The sequence below is a fragment of the Carassius auratus genome, unplaced genomic scaffold, assembly GCF_003368295.1.
Source record: "Carassius auratus strain Wakin unplaced genomic scaffold, ASM336829v1 scaf_tig00029160, whole genome shotgun sequence".
Classification (NCBI taxonomy): domain Eukaryota; kingdom Metazoa; phylum Chordata; class Actinopteri; order Cypriniformes; family Cyprinidae; genus Carassius; species Carassius auratus.
The window spans coordinates 163,217-191,101 of record NW_020525742.1 but is presented as its reverse complement, the minus strand read 5'-3'; the positions used below and the strand labels follow the sequence as shown (position 1 = coordinate 191,101).

Genomic DNA, 27,885 nt, shown 5'->3' with positions numbered 1-27,885 from the left:
ACGGTCAGCTGACGCGACGCCTCGGCCAATCGCGTCGCGCGTCGCCGCTGACGCCAGCAGAAGGGCTGTTGTTGAGTCTCATGTCAAACAGAGCGCGAGACCCGCTGGAGTCGCTTTGATTCCTCAAATGTTTCATTGTTTATCTGTGGTTTGATGTAAATAAAGAGATCACTGCAGCGGAATGTTTGAACTCCGATGAAGCGCGAGGCTCAAAGGCATCTCTGAGGTTTGATCTTTAACTTGATTTCACATTGTGCCTCTTATCACTGATCTCAACTTTCAGTTCGGTTTGTAAATACTATTATCTAACTGATATTATTATTATTATTATTATTATTATTATTATTATTATTATTATTATATTTAGTATGTTTTTTTTTTTTTTTTTTTTTCTTTTTTTTTTTTTACAAATGCTCTTCTTCGATTTGCATTGCACTGGGTTTTCAGATCATGAGATCCTTTTAAAATGTCATATGATTCATGTCAAAAGTCTTACCTAATCAGTTTTAACTGTATTTTAGGACCATTGCGATGCTTGCTTGCTTTCTTTCTTTCTTTCTTTCTTTCTTTCTTTCTTTCTTTCTTTCTTTCTTTCTTTCTTTCTTTCTAATTTAGCAATTTGTATATTGTTATTGAAATGCAATATATATATATATATATATATATATATATATATATATATATATATATATATATATATATATATATAATGGAATATATTTTTACAAGTGTGTTAAAAAAAATGAATCAATAAAATCTTGCTACTTGAATGTAAAACATAGATACAACCGCATGTAATAATGCATTATTGGTAATGACAATATATTTATGCTAGAATTTGTAATTTTATACATTTTAAGGGTATTTTTTACAGCCAAAATTATTTTTATTCTTTGCATTTTGCATCTCATTACAGAGGTATTTTTTTCTGTAATGCAAATGCAAATAATAATAACTAAATAAAAATAATATTATTTTTATTTGAATATATTTATACATAAAGTAATTTTTTTACTGCTGTTTAAATGTATGCTGATTTAAGTACTACTAATAAAAAACAGGATGAACAACCATATGTTTTTATTACTGTATGATTCACATTACATCAGCAGTGTTTGCATCTGGTGATCATGTGTTTTATAGCAGGCTATCACGCTGTCTTGTAGTTCAGGTTGGTTTTACTAACTAGTGGTGTTGAATTCTCCACAGATGGACTTTCCAAAAACAAGAAGAAACCCTTTGACTAGCACACAGCTAAGAAGAGCTTGATAGCTCCACCCTTCCCGTGAACCCTGCCACATCATTGTTTGTCCACACCATCCGAGCGGCGTTCAACATCCTGGATGAAGCACTACAGCTCTTTTCTTGATCCTTAACTGATGGTGTTTTGTTGGAGCTGAAGGTCAGCAGATCTGGGATCTTCTGATGGAGTGGGTGACAGATATCCCCTGGTATGCCGCCCTGCGCTCCTATTTTCCCATACTCACCTGGATGCCCAGGTATAACCTGACCTGGCTGAAGATGGACCTGATCGCGGGTCTGACGGTGGGTTTGACCACAGTTCCTCAGGCTCTGGCCTACGCAGAAGTGGCTGGTTTACCTGTGCAGGTACGAACATTCACAGTCCTCCAGAGACTGAGACTGAGGAGGGTTTTCTTGACACAAGGTTTGTTTGTTTTTCCAGTATGGCCTGTATTCTGCCTTCATGGGTGGTTTCATCTATTGTGTATTTGGGACATCTAAAGACATCACGCTGGGCCCGACTGCCATCATGTCCCTGCTGTGTTCAGCGTATATCGGAGGAGATCCTGTGTTTGCGGTGGTGCTCACACTGCTGTGCGGCATCATCCAGACGGGAATGGCTCTGCTCAGACTGGGTGAGATGAAAATGGGCTTAAAGGGATAGTTTCTGTCATTAATTACACACCCCTTGTGTCGTTCCAAACCTGTAAGACCTTTGTTCATTTTCAAAACACAAGTTTTGGTATTTTTGATTTAATCCGAGAGCTTAGCAACTGACTCGTTCAAGGCTCAGAAAGGTAGTAAGAACATCATTAAAATAGTGCATGTGACATCAGTTGTATTGCTGCAGGGTCATAAAGCTCTCGGATTTCATCAAAAATATCTTAATTCGCATTTTGAAGAGGAACAAAAGTCTTACAGGTTTGTAACGACATGAGGGTGAGATATTAATGACAGAATTTAAATTTTTGGGAGAACTATCTCTTTGATGTTATTATTTAGGTCATATTTTTGTGTGTGATTCATAAAAATTTGAGGTAGATAGTCATCTTTATGGACGTTTTAATAATTCTTGTTTAAAATATTTATAAACAGCTTTTAATTTATTTCAGTTCTAGTCATTTTTTTTTTTGTCTAAGTAGTTTTAGTTAACGGTAGAAACATCAAGTGAACTGAGAATAAACTTTTAAAGATATCTATGTTTTTACTATGAAAATATTATTTGTTAACATTCTAAGATTATTTAAACGCCGAAGTTTACATAAACTTTGACTGAAGTGTTGTCATCAAGAAGTGAAAGTAGTCTCGGCCGCATGTAAATCAGGGCCGTCTTGAAAACAGGAAGTTTGTGGGTTTTTTTCTGACACGTAAATATTAGATTCGATTACTTCCTGTGCAACTTCCTGTACATGACTGTGAAGCCGCACACCAAAATGTAGCAACAGGTTTTAAAAATGTGGCAACTGAGGTTGTGGAAGTGACCGAGTATAACAGATAAATATTTTCCCGAGAACGAACTTAGCTGTTTTTTATTTTTTATTTTTTTATAATCAATAATAATAAACTAATATTTAATTAGTACAAAAAAAGCGTTTTCATAAACATTCATATATCAATTAATATTTTATATTTTAAATATGTATTAATAATACAGTTGGAGCAGTTGTTAAATGTAGTTCATAATAAAATAAACATAGAAACAAATAAATAAACAGAAAATAATATTTATCCAAAAAGTGAATATATTTGTTTTCCAACTGTGAAATAAAATTATAAATATTGTTTTTAATATTGTTGTTGTTGTTGCAACAATTAAAAAAAAAAATTATGAGGAAATGTGAATTCATGCATAAATTAAATAATCCATTTAATAATCCAAACAAGCTAAATTTAGCATTTGTGTTTTCATAAATAGTAATATATTTAAAATGTTCTTTTTAAAATTATCATGTTATTATTATTATTATTAAATGATAATAATAATCCTAATAATAATTATTATTAGTTAATTATAATAGTAATAATACTAATTATTATTTATAATAGCAATTATTATTATTATTATTATTATTATATGCATTTATATGTGTTTTTTATTACTTTTTAAAAGATTTTAAGAAAAATGTGTGTGTGTGTGTGTGTGCGAATCAGCTGATCTGATGTTGATTTTCACTCTGTTTGTTCATCAGGTTTCCTCCTGGACTTCATCTCATATCCAGTAATTAAAGGCTTCACCTGTGCTGCTGCTGTCACCATCGGCTTCGGTCAGGTCAAGGTCAGAGTCTCACGCTAGAACAATCACTTACGCCTCTCCTCATTTCATTGCATGCTTCTTAAATGTCCTTTACGATCTGTGAGGAGTCAATCCGCTTCATTTGTTGTGCAGAATATTCTGGGTCTGAAGGGGATCCCACAGCAGTTCTTCTTACAGGTTTACTACACCTTCCACAAGATCCCTGAGGCCAGGTGAGCACACACACACACACACACACACACATATATATGATGTCTGACCGATGAACAGTGGTGTTAAACCATCTTGTCTGAGTGCGTATCTCAATCAACTGTGTTCTCAGAGTCGGAGATCTGATTCTGGGTCTGTGCTGTCTGTTCTTCCTGCTCATGTTGACGCTGATGAAGACTTCTCTGGCTTCGTCTCCAGACGAGTCTCCTCTCTTCATCCGGTCGGCCCGTGGGCTGGTGTGGAGTTTAGCCACTGGTGGGTGCTCAGAAGCTCTTGTCAACCTGTAAGTGTAACTGACAGATTTTTACGTACGATCTTCTTGTGTGGCAGTCAGGAACGCTCTGGTGGTCATCGCAGCGACGGCTGTTGCGTATTCTGCTGAGGTCACCGGACACCATGTCTTCAGCCTCACCGGGAAAACTGCCCAAGGACTGCCTCCTTTCAAAGCCCCGCCCCTTTCAGAGACTGTAGCCAATGGCACGCTGATTACTTTCAGTGACATCGTGAAGGTGTGTCGTTTTTGATACAAATCTTTCATATTTTTTATCTCCATCTAAAAGAACGGCCTCCAGAGAATCAAATAGCCTACTGATGAGTTATATTAAGAAATTTGTTATCAGGATATATTTTTTTATATATATAAAAATGCTATAATAAACTACATTTAATTTAAATATATAAATTATTTGAGGCACTTAAAAACATTTAAAATTATTGATATATATATATATATATATATATATATATATATATATATATATATATATATATATATATATTGTATTTTCTTTTATATTAATTAAATATAAATAAAACCTAAAATAATGTTTATGTGTATATTGTATAGAAATGTATAGAAATAAAATTAAATACATTAAAATAGATGAAATTATAAAAAAATTGTGTAGTGATGTAATTAAAAAAAAATCAAGATTATTTGACATATACTGCAGTTATATTAATATAATTATATGTAAAAAAAATAAGAATGTTAATTATTAAAGGCATCTGAAACATTTTACCATTGTTGTATAAAATATTGAAAATTGAGAATAATTTAATGATTGAGAATAATAATGATTGTAATGCATTTATATAATATATATAATATAAATGCATTCAATCATTATTATTCTGTTGTTTGGAAAATATTACACAAAGAGTATTTTTCTTTCACTATTTAATGTGAAATTAAGTGTAGTTTATAAAATAAAATTCAGATAAAATTATCTAAATATAAAGACAATATAAATATTAAATAAAAAAAAAACGTAAATTATGATGATTATTATATTGTATTATAAAGATAATATTATATTTTAATATTTATGAACATAATGTATATATTTTTTAAAAGCTGTTCCATCATTGCACTAATGCCAAAAACAATTAAATATATTTTCGAAAATTATTACTTTTTTTTCTATGCACTAATAACGTCAGATGTATAAACCTTTAAAATAATAATAATAAAATAAGTTTTTATTCATTAATCTTAAAAACTAGGGTCATTATTCTATTAATAGAATAATAAATTATAGAATTTTATATATATATATATATATATATATATATATATATATATATATATATATATATATATATATATATATATATATATATATATATAATTCTATAATTTATTATTCTATATATGATAAAATAGTAAATATATTTTTTTTATGCGCCCCCTTGTGGTACTTGGATCCCAGAAAGTTGAGCTGTCATGTAATACCACATTTCAGAATAGTAAACTATGGTATTAGTAAAGTATATGTGACATTTGAGAGATTGTAAGTAGAGTATCTAACAGAATATTGATCATTAATGACCAATCGGGTGTGTTTTCTCAGGATTTAGGCGGCGGTCTGGCCGTTATTCCGTTAATGGGCGTCTTAGAGAGCATCGCTATTGCGAAGGCTTTCGGTAAGAGCTTCAAACTGTCCTTACTTCTGTGTCAGATGTTGTTTAGACACATTTAACACTTTTTTCTTTTCTCCATGCAGCTAGCAAGAATAACTACCGAATTGATGCTAACCAAGAGCTCTTTGCCATCGGTGAGAGATTCTCTTCCTTTACGATGTTTTATCACAAGCGTAAATCGGTCGGTTTCTCATTGTAATGTTGTTTTTGCAGGTCTCACCAACATCATGGGCTCGTTTGTGTCGGCGTATCCCGTCACGGGCAGCTTCGGAAGGTCTGTCTGCAAGCTAAGCGCTAATGCTAAAGTATTTGTTGGCTAGCTCTTCGCTAAGCCAGTGTCTTGATGTGGTGTTTTCTGACAGAACCGCGGTGAACTCTCAAACCGGAGTGTGTTCGCCCGCTGGAGGGATCGTCACAGGTAGCACACACTCTCTGCGATCAGGTTGACTTTTAAACTGTGGACAGCGTCTGAAGGTGTGTGTTTCTGGGCAGGTGTGATAGTGCTGCTGTCGCTGGCGTTCCTCATGCCACTCTTCTTCTACATCCCTAAAGCGTCCCTCGCTGCCGTCATCATCTGCGCCGTCTGTCCCATGATGGACTTCAGAGTGCCGCTCCAGCTCTGGAGAGTCAAGAGTGAGACTTTACGGCACAGATTTGAACTATTGAAGTGTTTTGTTTGCTTTAAAATCACACTGTTTACCTCAGGACTCGATCTGCTGCCGTTCTTGGTCACGTTTGTGGTCAGTTTCTGGGAGGTGCAGTATGGCATTGTGGGAGGTGTGGTTGTTTCGGGATTCATGCTGTTGTATATCGTGGCCAGACCCAAAGTGAAGGTGAGTTTTTTTTTTATGAAATAGCTGAATATGTTAGATTCGGCCTGTGAATGAAGGACTTTTATTCTAGAAATCCACTTTCTGTTTGACAATGTACAAAATGTCAAAAAAATCATTTAAATAATTTAATCGTTTTATGATTGGAATGTTAGTAATGTTAGTAATGTTTTATACTATATATATATATATATAATGTATGTGTGTGTGTGTTTTAGTGCTATCAAATAATTAATCGCGATTAATCGCATCTAAAATAAAAGTTTTTGTTTACATAACATATAGCATGTGTACTGTGTATATTTATTCTGTATATATAAATCCGCACACATACAGCATATATTTTGAAAATATTTACATGTATTTACGAATGAATATTTTATTCATAATATTTATAATATATGTAAATATATTTAATATATAAATGTAACATTTATCTTAAATATATACATGCATTTGTGTGTATAAATATACAGAGTACACACACATATATCATGTAAACAAAAACGTTTATTTTGGAAGCGATTAATCATTTGACAGCACTATTATGTATATATAATGTATATATATATTTTACATATCCATTACATATTTTACATATTTCATATTTACAATTACATATACATATATACATATCTAATATAAATATAAATGTTTAAAAATATAAATATTACCTAAAACATTTATTGTATATAATTAATTTTTATTTTTAATATAAATATATTATATATTTTGTGTAGAAAAAAGATAAATGCACTTGTAAATAATACAAAATATAAAAAAATATGTAAATATTAAATATAACTAGTATATACATATCAGGTAACTAAAAATATCTCTCTAACTTATATAAATATATTTAAATAAATAAATATTAAATAAAATATAAATGTTTGCATAGAAAAAAAGTAAATGCATTTTAGTTACTTTTTGAAACTTTTAAAAGACATTTAACATTATATTTTAATTAAAAATAATATTTAAATTCCTAAAATATAACACACACGCATTTTTTTTTTGCATATTAATCAATTATAAAGAAATATTACAATAAAATATTTATAAATTTGTATATCCAAAAAGTTCTAGAATTAAAGTAATGATTCTTTAAAAATACGAATCTGTTGTTTTAGGAGGAAAATACTTTAAATACTATATACTACTAATATACTAATAGAATACTATCATGTCTTTACAATTAAACATGAACTGAAGAGTGATGTTTATAAAGTGACGGAGATGCAGCAGCAGTCCGTGAGGTTTGTGTGTGTGTGTGTGTGTTCAGGTGTGTGACGACGGCGTGCTGCTTCTGGAGCCGGACAGTGGGCTGAACTTCCCCGTGACGGAGCATCTCAGCAGACTGGTGTTCAAACACGCCCTTCACGGTGAGACACACACACACACGGACACACACACACACACGCTCTCACTGAGTGCTCACGGTCTGGTGTCTGTGGTCTGTCAGCGTCTCCTCCGCGCTGTCTGGTTCTGGACTGTTCTCACGTCAGCTCTCTAGACTTCACTGTGGTCCATGAGCTCACTGAACTGCTCAAACAGATCCAGCTGAGAGGAGTGTCCATGATCTTCGCTGGACTCAAGGTAGGGTTTCAGATCAAAGCCATTTCTAAAATTAAGCTCAGTAATCTATATATAAAGGTAAAGTTTCTTCTCTCTGTATGTCTCTCGCAGCCGTCAGTATTGAAGGTTTTGTTGACGGCTGATCTTCCTGGTTTCCGACATACAGACAGAGTAGACGAGGCTCTGCTACTTCTGACAAGTATCAGTCACTACCAACAACAATTATAACAGCCAATCACAGGCAAGAACTGATCACATGGCTTTGAGCCAATCAGCACTCTGAATACCTCAAACCCTCTGATGATTGGTCGAATGAAATATCCTGTGCACACCTTTGACCAATCAGCACTCAGGAAGAGAGACTTTGATGAAAACTGATGGGGAACAAAGTTACATAAAGTTTGTGTACATGATGACCAAATGATGCTTTTGCACTTAAAACTATTTTTAGGTAATTTTTTTGTGTGTGTATTAAACTGAATCCCTTGTAATTTTATGAACATGCACTTATTCTCAACACTAAAAAAATCTAATCGGAAGCATTTTGGGTTCAAAAGCACTAGAAGTCAGACTGGTCTCTCAAAACGTAAAATATGATCACGATGATTCTCTTTCTCTCTAGTTTGTTGTAGTACTTTTATAAGTTCAGTATGTTTACATTTATTGTTTGTAGATGAAACCGGATCTCTATTAGTACACACATGTTTGGACTGACAAAGATTAAACAACAAACACTGAAATGTCTCTTTCGACATTAAACTGATTTGATCTACAATGACTATGCTTGAAATATTTTCTTGGATAATTTTGTAATTACTGTACTTCAAACATTCTAATGTGTATTAATAAAAAAAATCTATATTCACATTTGACACCTTATTAGTGTATATGTGTATATATATACATATATAACTGATATTTTTAGCATTTTCAAAAATCATGTTTATGTTATCATGTCTCGGTATTTTTTTATTTTATTTTTTTTTTTACTTATTCAAGATAAGCTACCACAGTTTGAGATTAGTTGAAATGCACGATGAACAAACATGGTTTTTGAAAATTTTAAAAAACTGCGTTATCTGTTATCTTATACTCTTCATATAATAAATATATTTTCATAATTTAACTTTTTAAGTACAGTATTGTATATACAATATTATTAATATAGGTTTAGTTAAATATTTAATGCTTATAAGTTCAAATGAATGTCTGAAAATAAAGGTTTGTGCCACTTTTAAACAGTAGAGGACGATGTTTAGCTTCTGTACTTCTTAGTAAATAACAGGTCTAGTAAAAGGCCTAGTCTTATGCTGAATTTGTGTAGTTATTGACATTGCCAACCAACAATGTCCTGACATTACCAACAAGAAGCGTGCTAAAAACACTTAACCAGTATATCCCAAAACAAAGATGTTTCGATTTCTTGCTCTTTAATGGTACCAAACCACATTTCACTGCCATTGATTTTTATTTACAAAAGAGTCCATGCTGATATCAAGTTGAATCAAATGTGGTCTGGATAACTTTACTGCGGATAAAAAGCTAAATCCACTCCATAACTGTGACATTACTGACACTTTTAATATCCTAAAAGACTGACGACAAAGTGAAAGCAATGGCATTTTGTCTTTTGGTCAAAGTCTTTCCTCATACAGTGTGGTTGAATGTTTGTTCTTCATCATAAAACTGACTCAGCGGTACACACCTGGTGAAATGCTGATAGACTAAGAACCAACACACACACACACACACACACACACAGGTTTATAAGATAAAGCAGTCACACCTCAAACACTGATCTTGAGCAAACAGTCGACATACTGTTAAACACATCTTCAGGGAGTCTAAAGGCATGTCACATTATCAGTCACCTTTTTCCTTTTTCCCTATTAGTAAGACTTCCGTTTCATTAGCCGCTTTACAAATGGCGGCACCCATTTTTACATCAGGAAAAATGTGGATAGGAATCCGTACGATGGGGACTCTCTGCAGTCGAATAAAAAATGGAATTGCAACTTTTAAATTCACAATTCTTACTAATTGAAATGGCAGTCAATGAGTGATCCTCTGCTGCCATCTCCTGGTTATAACAGTCATCTTCATCTTTAAAAGTCTTTGTTTTTCACCAGGAGACACATTTTCGGCACATTCCTTGATGAAAAGCGATCCTTTAATAACGTGAATTTTGCTGCACAGCTGTAGAGTTGAGTAACAATAAAGGCTTCAAAATTGTATAAGATTTAAAAAAATGTGTTTATGGCTGTGAAGCTAAGAAATTAATATTAATATTATTGATCGAGAAGACCATTACGATGTGGTTTAAGAGACTGGCCTGACTGGGTACTTTCCTGGGATTACCAGACTCTGCAAATAAAATGATATGATCTTTAATAACATGAATTTCATTATCCGCTATCATTATTTACGAAGTTGCAAATTATTTTGTGTCTCAGTTTCTGATAAGAATGAGGCAGGAGAGGTTTCTGTGAGGGTCTCTATCAGTCTACCGGTATTTTGAAACTGAGGTGTAGCTAAATTGTGCTTAACCAGTAAAAAGTTGGAGAGTTGCCTGCATGCCAAAAGCGCATTTTTGTCGTTAACTAATTTTACTCATCACCTGTATTTCTGTGTGAAAGGGGTTAATATCACGCAATATCTCGCTTCTGTTTAGACCATGTGACCACACTTTAAAATGCTGTAAGTATTTTCCTCTATATATGTATTTATCATATTCAGTGGCGTCAAACCCGTGGTGAGTGCGTGTTCTTCAGCAGCTGTGTTGTGGTTGTGCTCGCCTCCATCGGCCGGCTGTAATTGCTGAGAGCTGAATCTCACTACACTGGCTCCTCGATGGGTTGCAAAATTGGAGTGCCAAAAATAACATGGCTGTGTGCTAAAACTGGAGCTGAACTGTGAACTTATTTCACACTAGACTGAAGGATCACATGAGGTTTCTACTGAGAGAAAGAGAGAGAGAGAGAGAGAGAGAGAGGATGCTGCGTTGACTGGGAAGTAATGAGCTTGTTTAGGTTAATTTAACCATTGTTTTTTGTGTAATCTCGAACTTTAATCATTTGAAACTTTTTTTAACACGGTTATAAATAATAATCAATACTATAATATTTTAATTAGGCTACTGTTGTCTATCTATCCATCCATCCATCTATATGCATGTGTATATATATATATATATATATATACACACACACACACACACACACACATATATCACACACAATATCAGATTTTTGTTGCTTAACATTTTTGTGATTTATTACATTTACAACTTATCATCAGACATCTAATATAGAAGAGAATCACAGCTTTAATAGTTTTCAATAAACCTAAAACTGTATTTCATTTTCAATTCATTTTATGTAAAGTCGAGCAAGAACAGACATATATATATATATATATAAATAAAATTATGAATCAACCCAATAAACTATTTTGATTTATGACACCAAGGTTTTACATTATGAGAGTTTTATTAGTTTTGTAATTTATGTAGCCTATAATCATTTGTATAAAAAGTCAAGCAAGGACAGAGACTAACAAATGGCAATTAAATTAAACAAATGCTAATTATTAAGTGTAAGAAGTTATTTTTTTATTTTATTTATATCAAAAGTTAAATATAATGAGCAAATTTGACATTTTATATCCTATAACAATGCTTCCAACCCCCACCCACCCTACCCCACCAAAAAAAAAAAAGATACATTTTTGGCCAAAAAAACAATATACCTATTATACTTTTTTTTTTTTTTTTACAGGTTTCATTTTTTCATCACTTCACTTTTTCACTGACGCAATCCTCACCTTTAGCGCAACTGTCGTCACTGTCATGTGACGTCCAGCAGAGGGCGTCGCGTCTCGTGGGCGGGGTTTAAACGTCCCTCCTTTCTTCCGCTGATTGGGCAGCAGGGAGACTGACGGAGCGGGGCGGGTCCTTCGCGGTGTATCTCGCCCTCTGATTGGCCAGGCGCGTCTAGAGTGACTGGAGCGCAGCGGCGGAGGCGCAGTGGAGAATCACAGCAGCACAAATCCACTGCGCTCATGGCATCAAGGAGAATGGAGACCAAACCAGTCATAACCTGCCTCAAAACTCTCCTCATCGTCTATTCCTTCGTGTTCTGGGTGAGTGACCCCCATTCATTAGCGTTTTTGAGCTTTTAATGTTTCCGCGGCATGTTATCAAACATATAAATTGATTTGTTATCATAATAAATCGTTTGTTGCAATATTGCGCCACTGGAAAACAAGTACATCTCCATCACGGCAGGGCTGGACCCCTCCGAGGCTATTAGAAACACGAATATTATTATATATAATAATAATAATGATTCTAATCAAGAATATGATAAACAATATGCATTCCAAGGCAAATGACGAAAAAATTTCCAAAAACGCGAAACGAGATGTTCATGATGATGTTGGTCATTATCCATCACCATTAATTAATGTTTAAATAAGAACATTATTCCTGATTAATAACATTAATGTCCAAAAATAGACACATACACAACATTTTAAATTGCTAATTGAGGATAATTGTTCAAATATGAGCATATCTCGGACACTATTCAATATAATTTTAAGATTAATGCCAACATATAGACATATGCTGAATACGATGGACCATAAATTTAAAGTTAATGTCCAAACATGCACATTTGCTGAATATGACTGACTGAATCTGAACACACAAGCATTTAAGTTCTAAATGGAATATTAATGTCCAAATATGGGCAGGCTCTAGAAATGTAACAGGTTTATTAGGGATGCAGTGACCTTCATCTCTGTCATATGAAGAAACCTCTGTGTCTCATCTTTAGTAAAGAATGTGATGGTTTCTGTCTGTTGAAAGTCATAGAGAGTGACGGTTAACTGTGACATGATGGCACCGCCCCGCTACCAATGGAGTTTCTGTGTGTAATAACTGATTAGTATTATAAGCATTAATAGTAACACTTTATAATATAACTTTCAGAAATGTGTATAAGAACGTTAGGTAACTACTATTAACATTTCTTGAATAGACATAGACAGGAAGAGATGGTCTGACTGACAAGTGAAGCGTCCAAGCACAGTTTTTGTAAGTTATTCTTGTCAGTTAAAGGAGGATTTCTTAATTATGTGATGCAACAATTAAAAACTGGCTTTAAAAGACTTGATGCTACTAACATTGCAAACGTTGGCAAATCCGATAAATAGAGTAAGGCTGGGACTGATTTATAGCCTATATCTGCATACGTACATTTCTGAATGTTTGTTGATGACTAGCTAATGCAAGATATTCTCAAGTGTTTTTGCACTACTTTTGTAGGCCAAGAAAGGCAGTGGCCTGAAGAAGTTATCTGTTAAGAATTAGATAAATATTCCATTTTATCATTAATAATTCAGAAGAAATGGGGAAAAAAATGTGCTAAGTAATTGAGCACATGTTCTATTTGATGTGATTGCCAAGTGATGAATTACTGTACATTCGACACGATTCATTAAGCCAATTTGACCTCAGATATCAATTTAAAATCTCATGTGATTTTGACTAGAATACAACCAAGTATTCAAGAAATGTCAAGCGTTTAGGAATTAGGATAAAAATAAAAACCCATAGCGATGTGAATATTTGATGATTAGCCTATTTGGAGGCATTTTGCAGTGAGTGGTTTTTCTTGATTGAGTCCTATGCAATATTTTCAGGTTCATAGTAGTGTGCATAGATTGCATTATTTTTTGATCTTTGAACGACTATCGAATGGCGACTCTCATATAGTCAGACAATAATGATGCATAATGGGAAATTCCAGAAATAAACCTTTCTAAATCAACATATTGCACTCTGTGTTTTGAATCTGAAGATGTGTTTCTTCCCAGGAATCTGGGAACAAAACACTGGGTTTGTGTTAGTAGGTAACCGTCTCCATCACATTTCCTTCTGTGCTCACTGGAGATTCAGTAATGCAGTGTGGCACATTCACAACCAACCAGTGGTTGTTTAGCTCTCTGTCCGTCTGTAATCCCACTCGGCACAGTGATCCAGTGCCTGACCCAAATCTGGGCTATTTGGACCGAAACGCAGTGTATTTCAACTCTAGACCTCAGAGTAGATGCCGTATTTATTTGACAAAAACAGTACGTTGAGTTCTGCCTCTCATAGCCTCATTTTCATTCAGGTAAAATATGATCTAGAACGTCTAAAATGGTTTAATCAAGATGCAGACTCATGATGTGTGAATTTGCAAAGCAGTATCGCAAGTAGTATTTTAGCGCAAACCCATACGTCTCATTTACGAACGACTCACAACTCAGTTAATCTCTGTGGGAAAATGTGCTGAAATGGTGTACGTATTACTATAAAGTCAGTGTCATTTTACGTTGAAAACATTGTGCCATTTACATGGTTTATGTTGAATTCTGCCTCTCGTAGCTTTGTTTTCATAAAAGGAAATTAAATATGATCTAAAATGTGTATTTTAATGACTGAAAGTTCATTTTCACAAGTAGTAGCTATATCTGCGAAAACCTGCAAACGACTCACCAATCAGTTCACCTCCGAATTGAATGCAGTACAATAACATTATAACGAAGTAATTGTTATGTTTTTTTTAGCATGAAAATGCCTCTTTTATTTTCACGCTATACTGTATAATTGCATGATTTAGGTAATTATTTTTTTGCCACTTTTTATTTTTAAAGAGGCGAATCAGGTGAAATCTAATTTTTAAAACAATTTCGCAAGTAGACTTTTAGAACAGATCTTTGCATCTTATTTACAAATGACTAACAATTGAGTTTATCTCTTCTGTAAATGTGCTGAAATACTATATTTTTAGCACTAATAGCACTTATAATAAAAAAAGTATTTTCCTAATAATTATTGCAGCAGTAATTCATCAAATTAGTTATTTGTTGTATATATGCAACATATCCAGATACATGTGCATTTAAGTGCACTTTGAGTATTGTTCAGTATGGCTTGGATAGATGTTTGACTGGTTGATTGATTCACTTTAGTTTTTTTTTTGTGTGTGTGTGTTTGTTGTACTTTTATCCAAAGCAATTTGTAACCGAGGTAGATTTCATAATCATTTTGTGTTAATTCTTTTGAATAGTGTTGAAATGGAATAATCATGCAGTTTAAAAGAAGATTTGAAGGTTTCAAGTGTGCAGTTAGCATCACTAAACTGAATTGTGCGCTTGCAGAACAGCTAAACACAAATGAGCTTTGAAACTCACGTTGTGTTAAAACAGCGAACGAGGGCGTAATTAAAGCGAGATGCGAAGAGATAGAGGCAGAAATTAGAGAGAGAGAGCCTGTGAGTGACAAATAAAAATGGAGTTGGTGTCGTTTCTCCATCCTCCCGTCAGCTGTTCTGGACCTGTGGGGTTCGTTCAGTTCGTCTGAACGTAGACAGACGGAGCGCCGTGTGTCCTGCTGTCGACCCTCACAACCACATTCACACTCTCTGTTCTCCCAGAAGCAGATGGGAACAGACTAACAGGGCTGAGAAAAGACAGGCCGAACATGAGCTAGATGAGACTGGTGTCTGTTGTGACGCTTTTCGCACTTAATTATATTTATGTAGATTTATAGCAAATTAAAACTATTTACAGCTCATTTTATTGCTACTTTAGGGTGCACACGTAAAGGTTTAAAAAGGGTTTTCACAGTGATGCCATAAAATAACCATTTTTTGGTTCTCAGAAGAACCTTTCAGTGAACAGTTCTTAAACAAACCATTTATTTTCGGAACGTGAAGAACCTTTCAATAATCTAAATAATATTTTTTCGCTATAAACTTTTTGTCCACTTGAAAGGTTCCATGGATGCTGAAATCATCGATACCAATACATAACCTTTATTTTTGTGAGTACATGAAGAAACTTACATCCATAGCTTTCCGTTGCGCAAAAAAATTCTTTATAGTGGAAAAAAGTTTTTTTTAGATTATGTTCTTCGCACCCTTCTTTTAAAACCCTATTTATAAGTTAGTATAGGCTAGGTCTGCAAAACGATTAGTCTCGATTAATCGATTCAAAATAAGTTTATGTGTAGGCCTACATACTACATGTGTGTGTAATGTATATATCATGTATATATAAACACACACACATATATTATTAAGGAAATATATGTTTGATTTATATGCAAAATATTTCTATATATAATATAAATCAAATACAAGTGTTTATATACAAATGCATACAATACATATACATTTTTTAAATATATACATATGTGTGTGTATTTATGTACATAATAAATATACACAGTACTCTGACACACATAAACATATGTTATGTAAACATTAACTTTTATTTTGAATCGATTAATCGCGACTAATCTTTTTGCAGCCCTAATATAGACATATAGAAATTATTCTTGTTTACAAAACAGCATATAAACCAACACCCATTGAGAAAACTTTAATTGTATCAAGATTCAAGATTTTTATTCGTCAAATACACAATTATATAGAGCGTATATAACCAGCAGTGAAATGTGAGTAAAGTAGGTAAAAAAGTAAATAAAAACACAATCTAAGCGGAGTAACAATCGGCTTAAATGTATCTAGATTTACATTTCCTGAGTAGACACTGTATTTTTTAAGTTATGTGGCCTCCATTTCTAATGATATCCATTTAGAATACAATAAAAATGTTGTTGTTGTTTGTATTTTACATATATTTGGAAAAAAATTCACCGTTAAATTTGAAAGTTATCTTTTCTTTTCAGTTAGAACCGTTTGTGATCCCTGGTTCAAACACTGAGATTATCTAGAGATACAGGAGAAAACCTCAGGTGTCCACGTGTTCCCCATGAGAGAAATCTGGATCTAGACTACATTCATTCAGTTCATATTTTAATGCAGTCAACATTATTAAAGCTTAGGATGTAAGGTAACACCTCATGCCACATTTCCCTTTGTACATGTTTGATTGAGAAAAGACCCCATGATGGTAAGAATACCTTGATTTTAACGCAAAAATGGATTTGTTTCCAAAGTATGTAAAAAATACTAATGAATATTCTTCAAGGTTACATCCTTGGGAAGTTTCTGCAATAAATGTTCTTTATTAAATCACGCCATGTTGAATCTCGGGACGCTTTTTATTGACTAGTCAATTTGATTGATTGCATGCGTAGCATTCCCGAAGGTTGTGTCAGCTCGGGATGTGACAGTATGACTTTGCAGTGTGTGTGTAACTGATACACACCTAGAATGGCATGTGCCTATGTGTGACCCCAGAGTTCCCCGTGTCTTAAAATAGCTAGCCTAGGACACATCACAGCGAGCGATGGGAATCCTGTTCTCGCTTAACAGGGGAAATGAGGGAACCTTTTGCTGACAAAAGTATCTGAAATATTGACGAAAAAGTCTATATTGTATGATAAATGCATACCAACAAATATACCGAAATGATAATTCACTGTGTATACTATGATAGCATTGTCATTATGAACTTACAAAACAGTTCAAATGTGTTTAGCAGTGTGTAAATCACAGTAAGTTAGTTACCCTCCACCCGCGAAACATTGACATTGCCATTGTGTTTTCTAACGAGGTGGAAAACGAAAACAAATGAAACCTGTTTACAAAGGATTTCATTAAAAACCCAAAGAAACTTTACACATCGCAATGCTAGAGTTGCTTGTAACCTTACATCTCAAATGCTTTTAAAGTTATTTTGTGTCTTAATTTAACGGACAGGGCTAGCCAAATCAAAGATGCATTGTAATTGGGTAAAACTGGGTTCAACTATCTTGTTACCCTTTAGTCAGATGTCAATGATTATACGTTGATATGGAATACAAGTAATTAAAGGGTGCAGCTGGACCTATTTGGCCAACAAGTAATAAATGGTGCCATTTGGAGATTCTTGGGTCACTCTTCTCTTGAGTTATTTCGCTCTTAGCCAGTGTTATTATTAATACTGGCAGTCCTGTTCATTACAATCAGACAATTAAGGACTTGTCTGGTCCGGTTTTCCCATCAGCCTTTGGTGTTTTTATGGAAATGAGAGTGCTGCTGATATATTCAGTACTTTCGTGTTTAGAGGCGTTGATGCTTAGCGCCGGTGCTCTGTTTGTTTCTCCGTAAGCTTGTTAATATTTTGTCTTGTGTATTATTTTCAGCGTTGTTGTTCCCTTTGGAGGGCAAAGGTGGAGTGATTAAACAGAGATTTATTCAGATGGAGCTGCAGCCGTCAAATCTGAAGGAGCTGAGAAACATTTCATGTTTAATTCAACCGTGTTTTCTAACCCTCAAGCCATCCAAGATGTAGATGAGTTTGTTTCTTCTTCAGAACAGATTTGGAAAAAAGGAGCATTACATCACTTGTTCACCAATGGATCCATTGATGTGAATGGGTGCCGTCAGAATGAGAGTCCAAACAGCTGATAAAAACATCACACAAGTAATCCACATAACTCCAGTCCACCAATTAACAAATTGTGAAGTAAAACGCTTTGTGTGTTTGTAAGAAACTAATCTGTCATTAAGGCGTTTTAACTTTGAAGCGTCGCTTCTAGCCAAAATACGACTTGATATATCCATAATAGCGCTTCCCCCAGTGAAAAAATGTCATCTCCACTGACTGTTTTCACTTGTAATCTGTGCATATTTCTCTCCTTAGTCAGAAGAGATGCCTTTTTCACTGGAGAAAGCTATATTTTAGCTAGAAGCAACGGTTTGAAGTTAAAAATGTGTCTTACAAACACGTTAACTGTTGGATTGGAGTGGTGTGGATTATAGTGATGTTTTAATCAGCTGTTTGGACTCTCATTCTGACGGCACCCATTCACTGCAGAGGATCCACTGGTGAGCAAGTGATGTAATGCTAATGTTCTCCAACACTGTTCTGATGAAAAATGAAACTCATTCACATATTGAATAGCCTAAGGGTGAGTCAATTTTCAGCAAATTTTAATTTTCAGGTGACCTATTCCTTTAAGAATCCTTTAGTGATAGAAGTCATCCAATTAAATCTTCAGAGCTCTGTAGCCCTTCTTTTAATGACTGTGTTGGTATTATCCAGCCCTGAATCCTATTAAAGCAAGCTTATGAAGACTCTCATGACTCTCAGCTGACGAGGTGTTTAATCATGATACCTGCTTGTGTCAATGCGAAACCTGAATACACTCTATTTCTCTAATATTAACATTGAAAAAAGTCTCTCCAGTGACTCTAGTTTAGTTAACATCCAGAAACACTTTTTTTCCCACTGGGATTGCCTTTCCCAGGAAACATGATCTTTACCTTTATTATCTGAATCAAACACTCATTGAGGTTTGGTAAACAGGAAGGAATCGAAAGCTAAAGGAGTGTCTGATTAATGCAGGAATAAACGGCAGGACCCATCAGAAAAAAACAAGAAGCTTCAGCCTCTAATGGAAATGAAATTGAGGTGAGATCTGATTGGTTCGGAGTGACTTTGTTGGCAGGCAGATCAGATTAAAGATCGAATAAAGGCCAAATATCCCTTTGTTGATTTGGAGTCAGTGTGAGCAATGCTTTCATATGTTGATTTTAAACAGTGATTCATCTCCAATTCTGAAACGTGTGTGTCCTACTGTAACATCTTGTTTGTGTGTGTGTGTGTGTGTGTGTCAGGGCTTTGGAATAGTGTTCGGTATGAGGGCTTTTTTTAGGTTAATCCTTGTCTGGATGTCTGAATGATATGGTCTGATTACGTGTGTGAATAAATGGGAAATCATAACTGTTAAATGTTGCGTAGTAAGTTAGTTACACCTGATAAAATGCCAATTGACAACACATAAATAATAATGTAGGTAACAAAAGTTTTTTTTTTTTTTAGTGATTTGAGTTATTATTAATTGTCTTTGACTAGTTAAACGGTAAAGTTCTAATTAAACGCTTTGAGAAATCTCTCACGTTTGCATTCCTGGAATATTCCCAATTAGTTCCTGGCTGTGGAATTTAAAGGTGACTGGAATTCCCGTTTTTAGGTCCTGGAATGACACTATGAACAGTTTTGCACAGGCCTGCTAATGAAAGAGATGCTATTATTAGCCACTAGCTTGAGACGTGGTGTGAGATTCTTGTGTTTGCTTTGTTCTGACGGCGATTAGCAGCTTTACGCTCAGGGGGAAAGTTATGCTGCGTGATTGTGCTGTAGCAGCGCGTAGCACAGGTTTGGGGGTTTTTTTTCTACAGAAATAAGTTTCAAATTATTCACTTTATATTAGCTGCTGTGTTGAATAACTAGGCATGAAAAGTACACATGAGTTGCAGATTAACGGTTAGCAAGCATGTTGTCACTCTTAAGCCAATGACAAACAAATGTGAGTCTATTCTTTCCTCATCCTGGATTTAAAATTGTGAGCAGTGATAGCTGGTAAAAATCACAATGCTAGTGTGTTATGGATGCCTCTTTATGCCTCTCATTATGCTAGTGCTAAGTTCTACTTAATGGTTTTCAGTACATTGCTAAGCAGATGCTCGAGTGTTTTTGATGGTTACTGAGTGGTTGCTTACCGATCAAAGCCATCAAGCATAAACAACAGATTTATCTTGGGAAAATTAAGCTCAATTTAGGTTACTTTTAAAACACTTATTATGTAAAAAGGCTAATGGGACTATACACTTTTAAAAGAGTGCAGACTCAGTTGTTGTTATTTGCAATCATCTGAATTTTAATTTTTAACATGCTTTTTTGACATACTTAAGTTAATCTTTATTCATAATTTCATAACTCTATTTTTTTTTAAATAAGGTTGAAGTGTACTTAAGTGTGTACTTAAGTGTATAAATGCACAGTCACTAAAGTATACTTGTTTACACTTTATTTTAAGGTTATTTTATTTGTTACAGTGTAATTATACATTAATTACATGTAATTACTATATGGTTATTAGGGCTTGGCAAAGGGTTACATGCATGTAATTATGCATACTTTATTGTTATTATAATAGTAAGTACATGTAACGTGTAACAATGACATCTTAAAATATATTGTTACCATATAAGTAATAGTAAGTACACTTTTTTTATTGCATTAATATATGATCTACAAATACTTTTTTTAAATGTACGTTTCTGATTTGAAATACACAAAGTGCACATTGAATACAATCAAGCATAATTATCTTTCACAAGGTTTATCTGGTTTCAAGGACATTTAGATTGCTAGGTTGCTAATGATGATTTCTTTTGTGGAAAAAAAGTACATTTCAGCATACAAAGTATGGAAATGGTGTACTTTAAAGATATATATACTTAAGTGCAAACTGAATTTTTTTGGACACTGAATTGCGTGTTATTGCAATAAAATGAAAATGTGTTATAGTTATAATTTAGTTTTCAATTTAACATAAGTAGGACTTAAGTCTTTATTCATAATTTCATAATTCTGTATTCTTTGGTTATAAGTGTACTACTGAATGTAGTAGAATTATACTTAAGTCCGTACTTAAATCTGTACTTAAATGTATACTTAAGTGTGTTCTTAAGAGTGTACCTACAGTAAATGCCTTTAAAAAACAGCAGATTCGTTGATGGACACTGACATAAAAACATTATAGAGTTTATATTAAAAAAAAAGTTGTATATAGATTAGTTTTTATATATTATATAGCATATTTTTACAACTTTTACAAAATATAAAGTGTATGTTTATTTGCAACAGTTATCCTAACAACAATAATAAAAAAACAAAACATTTATGACAGTAAAACAGCGACATCTGCTGACGGACACGTGCTGCATTGTCCCAGCTGAAGATAATGATCATTTTGCAAAGTGCATTCCTAACGACTACTTAAGTCTCTGTTATACTTTCCGCGTCCGCGAGTCCGCTAGTGTCTGCTATGGTGCGCGTGATGTAAAAATCGTCATCAGAGAGTGTGCGTGAAGGCTCTAAGCGGACCACGTACCTCCCATTTTTTTATGACTGCGCGGACAAGTGCGCATGGTCAGTAGACTTCAAAAGCACAATTGCTCATATGCAGGCAGTGTGAAGAAGCCCATTGCTACTCGAACCCATGCAATCCGTCAATAGAAGAATATAAAGACAGCCAGATGTGCAATAATTCTGGCCAATTGTTTGTTTACATGTTTTTTTTACAAGAGCGTACACTTTCGGAAGTAGAAATGGAAGAAGTCTGTGTACGCGTCCAGATTGCTCATGCAGAAAGTATAACACAGGCTTTAATGACTTCCATTTGAAATTTGCCCGGGAACCATTCAGTACCGATACTAGTATCGGCACACCCCTGTAAATATACTCTTTTTAAGGACACTTAAGTGGCCTTTTTTCTATAATACTGTATTATCCTCTTTTTTTTTTATAAAATAATATTAAGTTCTTCACAAAGGCAGTCTTGTTTTAAAAACATATTAAGAAACTACATTTTACAGTGTGTTCATAGCTAAACAAATTTATGTAGTGAAGTGTGTTACTTGGGGTGGTTGGTGTTAATGAGATGCTAGAATAGACGGCTTCCCCATTAGCATTAGCGTTCTCATCTCCCGCTCTGTTAAACACAGATGAAGGCCAGAATCCACTGCAGGGCTCTCAAGTTTTGAACTGAGTTCAGAGTGAGATTTTGCCCGCGGTCGCGATGGCGGCAGGGGTTTGATGGGGACGGGTGTCTGATCTCATAAATGACACATATTCTTACAAATAAAATAATATTTATTTAATTCAGCATTTATTTGTGTGTGTGTGTGTGAGAGAGAGAGAGAGAAAAAATGGTCAGTGCTGTTTATAGTAGGTGTTGGTAGCTGGTTTTGAGGCCAGGGGTTGGTGGCTCCCATTTGAATCACTGTGGTTCCAGGCCAGCCATTTTTCACAGTTCCATCAAGTGCTAAACTGTTCCTGGTTTAGGTCTTGTTTAATCCCACCATGGAGAAAACCCTCTCAGCATAGGTATTTGAATGAGCAAGCACTAACACTAATGCAGCTATTTTAGAAATCCTCCCTGCTTATGTCCCTCACACCTTGATGGACACAGGAGTTATCTTGTCTGCAGAGTGCAGACTAAGCACCAGTAAAAAGAGCTGGTGGTTCCCATTGTGATGAATGGTGATCGGGTTGACCACTCCTTCTTAAAGGAACACCTACAGGTGGCTGCTCTACATAACCCTCTCTTTTTCCCTGTTTCCAGTGGGTTCTCCACTGTTTCCTCTATGGTCCTCCACAGTCTCTTCCATGCACCCATCCTCTACTGGCACCCTAACTCCCTCCCCTACTGTATTCTCCACAGCCTCCTCCTCTGACCTAGCCACCTTTTTAGGGAGCTGGGCCCGCATTCATAAAGATCCTAAGAATCCTCTCAGAAAACTCTTAATTTAGCTTAAAAACTTTTACGTAGGAGTCTTAGCTTAAAAGCGATTCGGGACCGATCTGAGAGCAACTCTGAGTAAGGAAAAGACAAAAACGTTTATCTTAGTGAGGAGGCGGGGTTGAACCGGTTGCTATGTATGACACAATCTTTTGAAGACTCTGATTGGCTGGTTGTCCAAGAAGGAAAAAAAAGAGTGATTTTAAGTATAGGGTCTATTCTAATCCTCACTTTAAATTTACATGCGTAATTTTTCCTATTTGACCGTTCTCTCTCTCTCTCTCTCTCTCTCACACACACACACACACACACACACACACACACACACACACACACACACACACACACACACACACACACACACACACACATTATATGTGTGTATATGAATTCTATTTTTTTATTTACCATGCTTTTAATTTCCTATAAGGTATTTGATTGGCTTAGAATGATAAAAATTGTTCCACTCTTTCCAATTACAGTGATTGCTGTCCTATTTAAGTGGCGGTTTGAGTGTTGGTTTTAATGTATCAAACATGGAATCAAAGCCAAGAAGAGCGAGAAAGCCAAACTGGACAGAGGAACAGTGTTTACTGTTAGCCCAGTTAATGGATGAACACAAGGCCATTCTTAAAGGAAAATTCAGACACAGCAAGGGACAAGAAGCAGACATGGGACAAACTATTAACGGTTCATTCCCCCTGCTTGTGCGCACCTAAGCCTGCTATATTCATAAATGCAGTTTTTTTGAGCTTGCAAGGTGGGAATGTCCAGTGGAAACGAAATGAACTGCGACACAATAAGATGTTCTGAAAGTGCTGTAATTGTTTGTGTGATCACTCTGCTTACAGAAGGTTGTGACAGACCCAAATCATCACTATTGCATTGTTGCATGTTCCCAGTTGCCAAATATTGTAATGTAGTGATTACTTTAATTTATATATTAAATTATATTATATTAAATTATTATATAATCTATACACTGATAAAAACAACTTGTAGGATTTACTTGATAAAATCATTGTAACAATTTGCACTCAATTTTTCTTAGTAAATTTTACTGCTGTAATATCAAGTACAACTTACTTGCCAGTATCAAGTGAAATTTACTTAACTCTAAATGTAACATTTGTGAAGACATTAAGTAAATGTTACTTAATTATATTTAACTTAGCAGGTCCTATTTATTAAAAGTAATTAAGTAAATTTAATTTTAAAATGTGAAAATATCAAGTAAATTTTATAAATCTGTTATATTTACTGTTATGAATTAATTAAGTAGATTTTAGACTGTCGATTTAACATTTTGAATTACTTAGTTTAATGAATTTTTTATTACTCACTATTATTATGTAACTGTTACATACTTTGTTTCAGTGTTACCAAACAAATGTAGTTATTTTCTCTGCATCAAATACTTTTCTCACAAATCACAAATAAATTCAATAAAGTTTAACAGTTTATTATGTCAACATTCACATATTCACATCAACTGATAAGTAGTTAAGGTACATTCAGTAACCTCTCGGATCATTTACAATAAGAATTAACCAGCAATTTCCCCTAAAGAAAAGGAAAATCCATTTTACTCCATCCAACATATATCTGGGATTATATTTTCTCAAATAGGTGAAGGGATAGTTCACACAAAAATCTAAATTTATGTAATTAATAACTCACCCTCATGTCGTTCCAAAAAAGTCCAAACCGTTTATCTTGGGAACACAGTTTAAGATATTTTAGATTTAGTCCGAGAGCTCTCAGTCTCAGTCCCTCCATTGTATACTGTCCATGTCCAGAAAGGTAAGAAAAACATCATCAAAGTAGTCCATGTGACATCAGAGGGTCCGTTAGAATATTTTGAAGCATCGAAAATAGATTTTGGTCCAAAAATAGTGAAAACTACGACTTTATTCAGCATTGTCTTCTCTTCCGTGTCTGTGGTGAGAGAGAGAGTTCAAAACAAAGCAGTTTGTGATATCCGGTTCGTGAAAGAATCATTCGATGTAACTGGATCTTTTTGAACCAGTTCACCAAATCGAACTGAATCATTTTAAACGGTTTGCGTCTCCAAAATGCATTAATCCACAGATGAATTAAGCTGTTAACTTGTTTAATGTTTCTGACACTCCCTCTGAGTTAAAACAAACCAATATCCCGGAGTAATTCATTGACTCAAACAGTAGACTGACTGAACTGATGTAAAGAGAGAACTGAAGATGAACACGGAGCCGAGCCAGATAACAAACAGAAGACTGACTCATCAGTTAACAGCTTAAGTCATTTGATTTAATTTGGATTAATGTGTATTGGAGATGCGAACCATTTCAAACGATTCAGTTCGATTTGGTGAACTGGTTCAAAAAGATCCAGTTACATCGAATTGATTCGTTCGCGAACCGGTTATGAAAAAAAAAACTGCTTTGTTTTGAACTCTCTCAAAACAGACATGGAAGAGAAGACAATGATGAATAAAGACGTAGTCTGAAAGCGGACTAAATCTAAAATATTTTAAACTGTGTTATGAAAAAAAAATGGAGCTCTTACAAGTTTGGAACAACATGAGGGTAAGTTATTAATGACCTAATTAGATTTTTGGGTGAACTAACCCTTTAATGCAATAACAACATTCAAACCGACACTAAGTGCTCTTTATGGTCTTAAAGCCTTAACACATTAAAACATTTCAAGAAGTAAAAATTAGTCAAGATTTTGTAAAAATATTTGAGCTGGAGATGTAACTTGGAGTCTACCAACAGCTTCGATTGTACAGCATGTACCATGTTGATAGCATTTAAGAGAGCAACTTCAACTATAAAGATTGCACTTTTGGGCACATCTTAACACCATCCAGTTCCAGGAAATGTTTCTGGAACACCTCAAAGGTGTAGCAGTGTTGGGGTGTATGCCAGGTTGAGGGCATAAATAAGCCCCATCAGCAGTGTGCAAGCTTTAGCAGTACTGCCGCATGATGGACACATCGACTGGATCCTCTTGATCAGCACCATGGATGACCAGTATCTTAAGGGTGTGTTCAGCGGCATCACTACAAGTGTCCTCCTGCATACAGTTTATAAAAAAGAAAGAACACAATTCTATTGAGACACAAATACAAAAGAAATTCATTATCAATGCAGAACGAACATGCTCGCTAAAAATTACTTAACATAACTCACATTGTTAAATTCAGTATAATGTGTTTTACCTTGAGTCAACATAAGTAAAAAAGTTAGTAGAACATTGCGCAAGACAGATGCAATTCACAGATTGTACCCATAAAATGAATGTTGTGCGAAACCATACATTGTGTGGCTCTGCACCTTTACAGTGCCAGGAAACCCTTTTTAATATCCAGACTACGTTTAAGTTGTGACTGCACATAATTTGGACCATCGCTGAGTGGAAAATCTTCATGTTTGTGTCTTACTTTTTCACTTGCGCTTAAAAATGATTTTTATGACAAAAAAAAAAAATCATGCTTTACCAGGCAATCTTCAAAAAGCTCTTCTTCTTTCTCACTGAGGTACAGGATAAGGCTGCGGATGACAGTTTCACGTCTGCTTTGGTACTGTGAACAGATTGATAATGTGTCAATACTGTGTGAATTACAAGCAGGAGGAGCTGTTCTGCATATATGCAGTTTGTCTTGTGTGCAGTATTCTGCAGATTTTAACAAGTTCAATTTAAGTTTAAAAAAATAAAATTTTATATATATATATATATATATATATATATATATATATATATATATTCAAATCCATTACAGTTTTATGACCTGTCAAAAACATGCATTTACTTATCTATTTGTCACATTTTTATATATTTGTTAGACATTTTTTGAAAAGATTCCCCGGTGTCTAATTTTGAGAAATAAGAGCAGCAATATTATGGTATTATTACAAATATTTCTACTTGCCTGTATGAGAATGTTGCCGTGTCAGACCAGATAGATATCGCAACGCACTCCTGTACTGTTCTTTTACCTGTTGAGAGAAACTAATTGTGTCATTGAGATCTCATTTACATTTTGTTTTAATTACTTTTAATACAGCAATGAACTTGTTACGAGTTTGTGCCTGAAAATGAATTGGCATGGCAACGAGGCGTAGACGCTTGCCGCCCATTGCGTTCAAAGATAACGGTTCTCTTGCTTCATCTCCTAGACTGAGATTCACATGGATGAAGCTACTGATGCTAACCTCCCTCACTTAAGCCGTGAAAGGCTGTGGTCTAACGTTAGGATTTGATGACCGTACCTTTATACCGCTAGCTTATTAAAATAAAATGACTGAATTCATACAAGCACTTGCTGCTACACATCAATGTTTAACGTAATTAGTAGCCAAGTTCACCTGCCATCTGGTAACGTTACTGAATTTTTCCAAACGTTCCTTCTTTGATACAGACTTTGATAAGCAAACTTACGTTACTTGCTGCGAAATTTTCAGTGGATTTAAAACGACTAACGTTAACGTTAGACACTTTTAAATAAGGCTAACATTAGATAGGACACACACAGGCAGTCAGCACGTTAA

The 27,885-nt window shown here is 34.5% G+C and overlaps 2 protein-coding genes across 2 annotated transcripts in view; both read left to right on the top strand.

The window, feature by feature from the left end:
* Positions 1-38: 38 nt before the first annotated feature.
* On the top strand, positions 39-8,857 carry LOC113079758 (sodium-independent sulfate anion transporter-like). The gene is made up of 16 exons (XM_026251964.1): positions 39-226; positions 1,210-1,608; positions 1,685-1,877; positions 3,432-3,517; positions 3,629-3,708; positions 3,819-3,961; positions 4,037-4,215; positions 5,560-5,632; positions 5,713-5,763; positions 5,843-5,903; positions 5,992-6,047; positions 6,122-6,262; positions 6,335-6,462; positions 7,745-7,844; positions 7,925-8,058; positions 8,149-8,857. Exons 2-16 carry the CDS (start codon positions 1,426-1,428, stop codon positions 8,263-8,265), a joined length of 1,725 nt encoding a protein of 574 aa, XP_026107749.1. The 5' UTR covers positions 39-226; positions 1,210-1,425; the 3' UTR covers positions 8,266-8,857.
* A 3,169-nt stretch (positions 8,858-12,026) lies between these two features.
* LOC113079763 (tetraspanin-7-like) overlaps positions 12,027-27,885 on the top strand; it is a 34,705-nt gene continuing 18,846 nt past the window's right edge. The window contains exon 1 of the mRNA XM_026251968.1: positions 12,027-12,177. Within this exon, the coding sequence (XP_026107753.1) occupies positions 12,097-12,177 (81 nt within the window). The 5' untranslated portion in view covers positions 12,027-12,096. The remainder of the gene's footprint in view (positions 12,178-27,885) is intronic.

What these genes read in the sequence shown, in the direction of transcription:
- LOC113079758 (XM_026251964.1), top strand. Translation starts at nt 1,426, where the DNA reads ATGGAGTGGGTGACAGATATCCCCTGGTATGCCGCCCTGCGCTCCTAT. An exon ending in GGTGTGGAGTTTAGCCACTG is followed by an intron (nt 3,962 to 4,036) that starts GTGGGTGCTCAG and finishes CTTGTGTGGCAG; the next exon opens with TCAGGAACGCTCTGGTGGTC. An exon ending in TGATCTTCGCTGGACTCAAG is followed by an intron (nt 8,059 to 8,148) that starts GTAGGGTTTCAG and finishes TGTCTCTCGCAG; the next exon opens with CCGTCAGTATTGAAGGTTTT.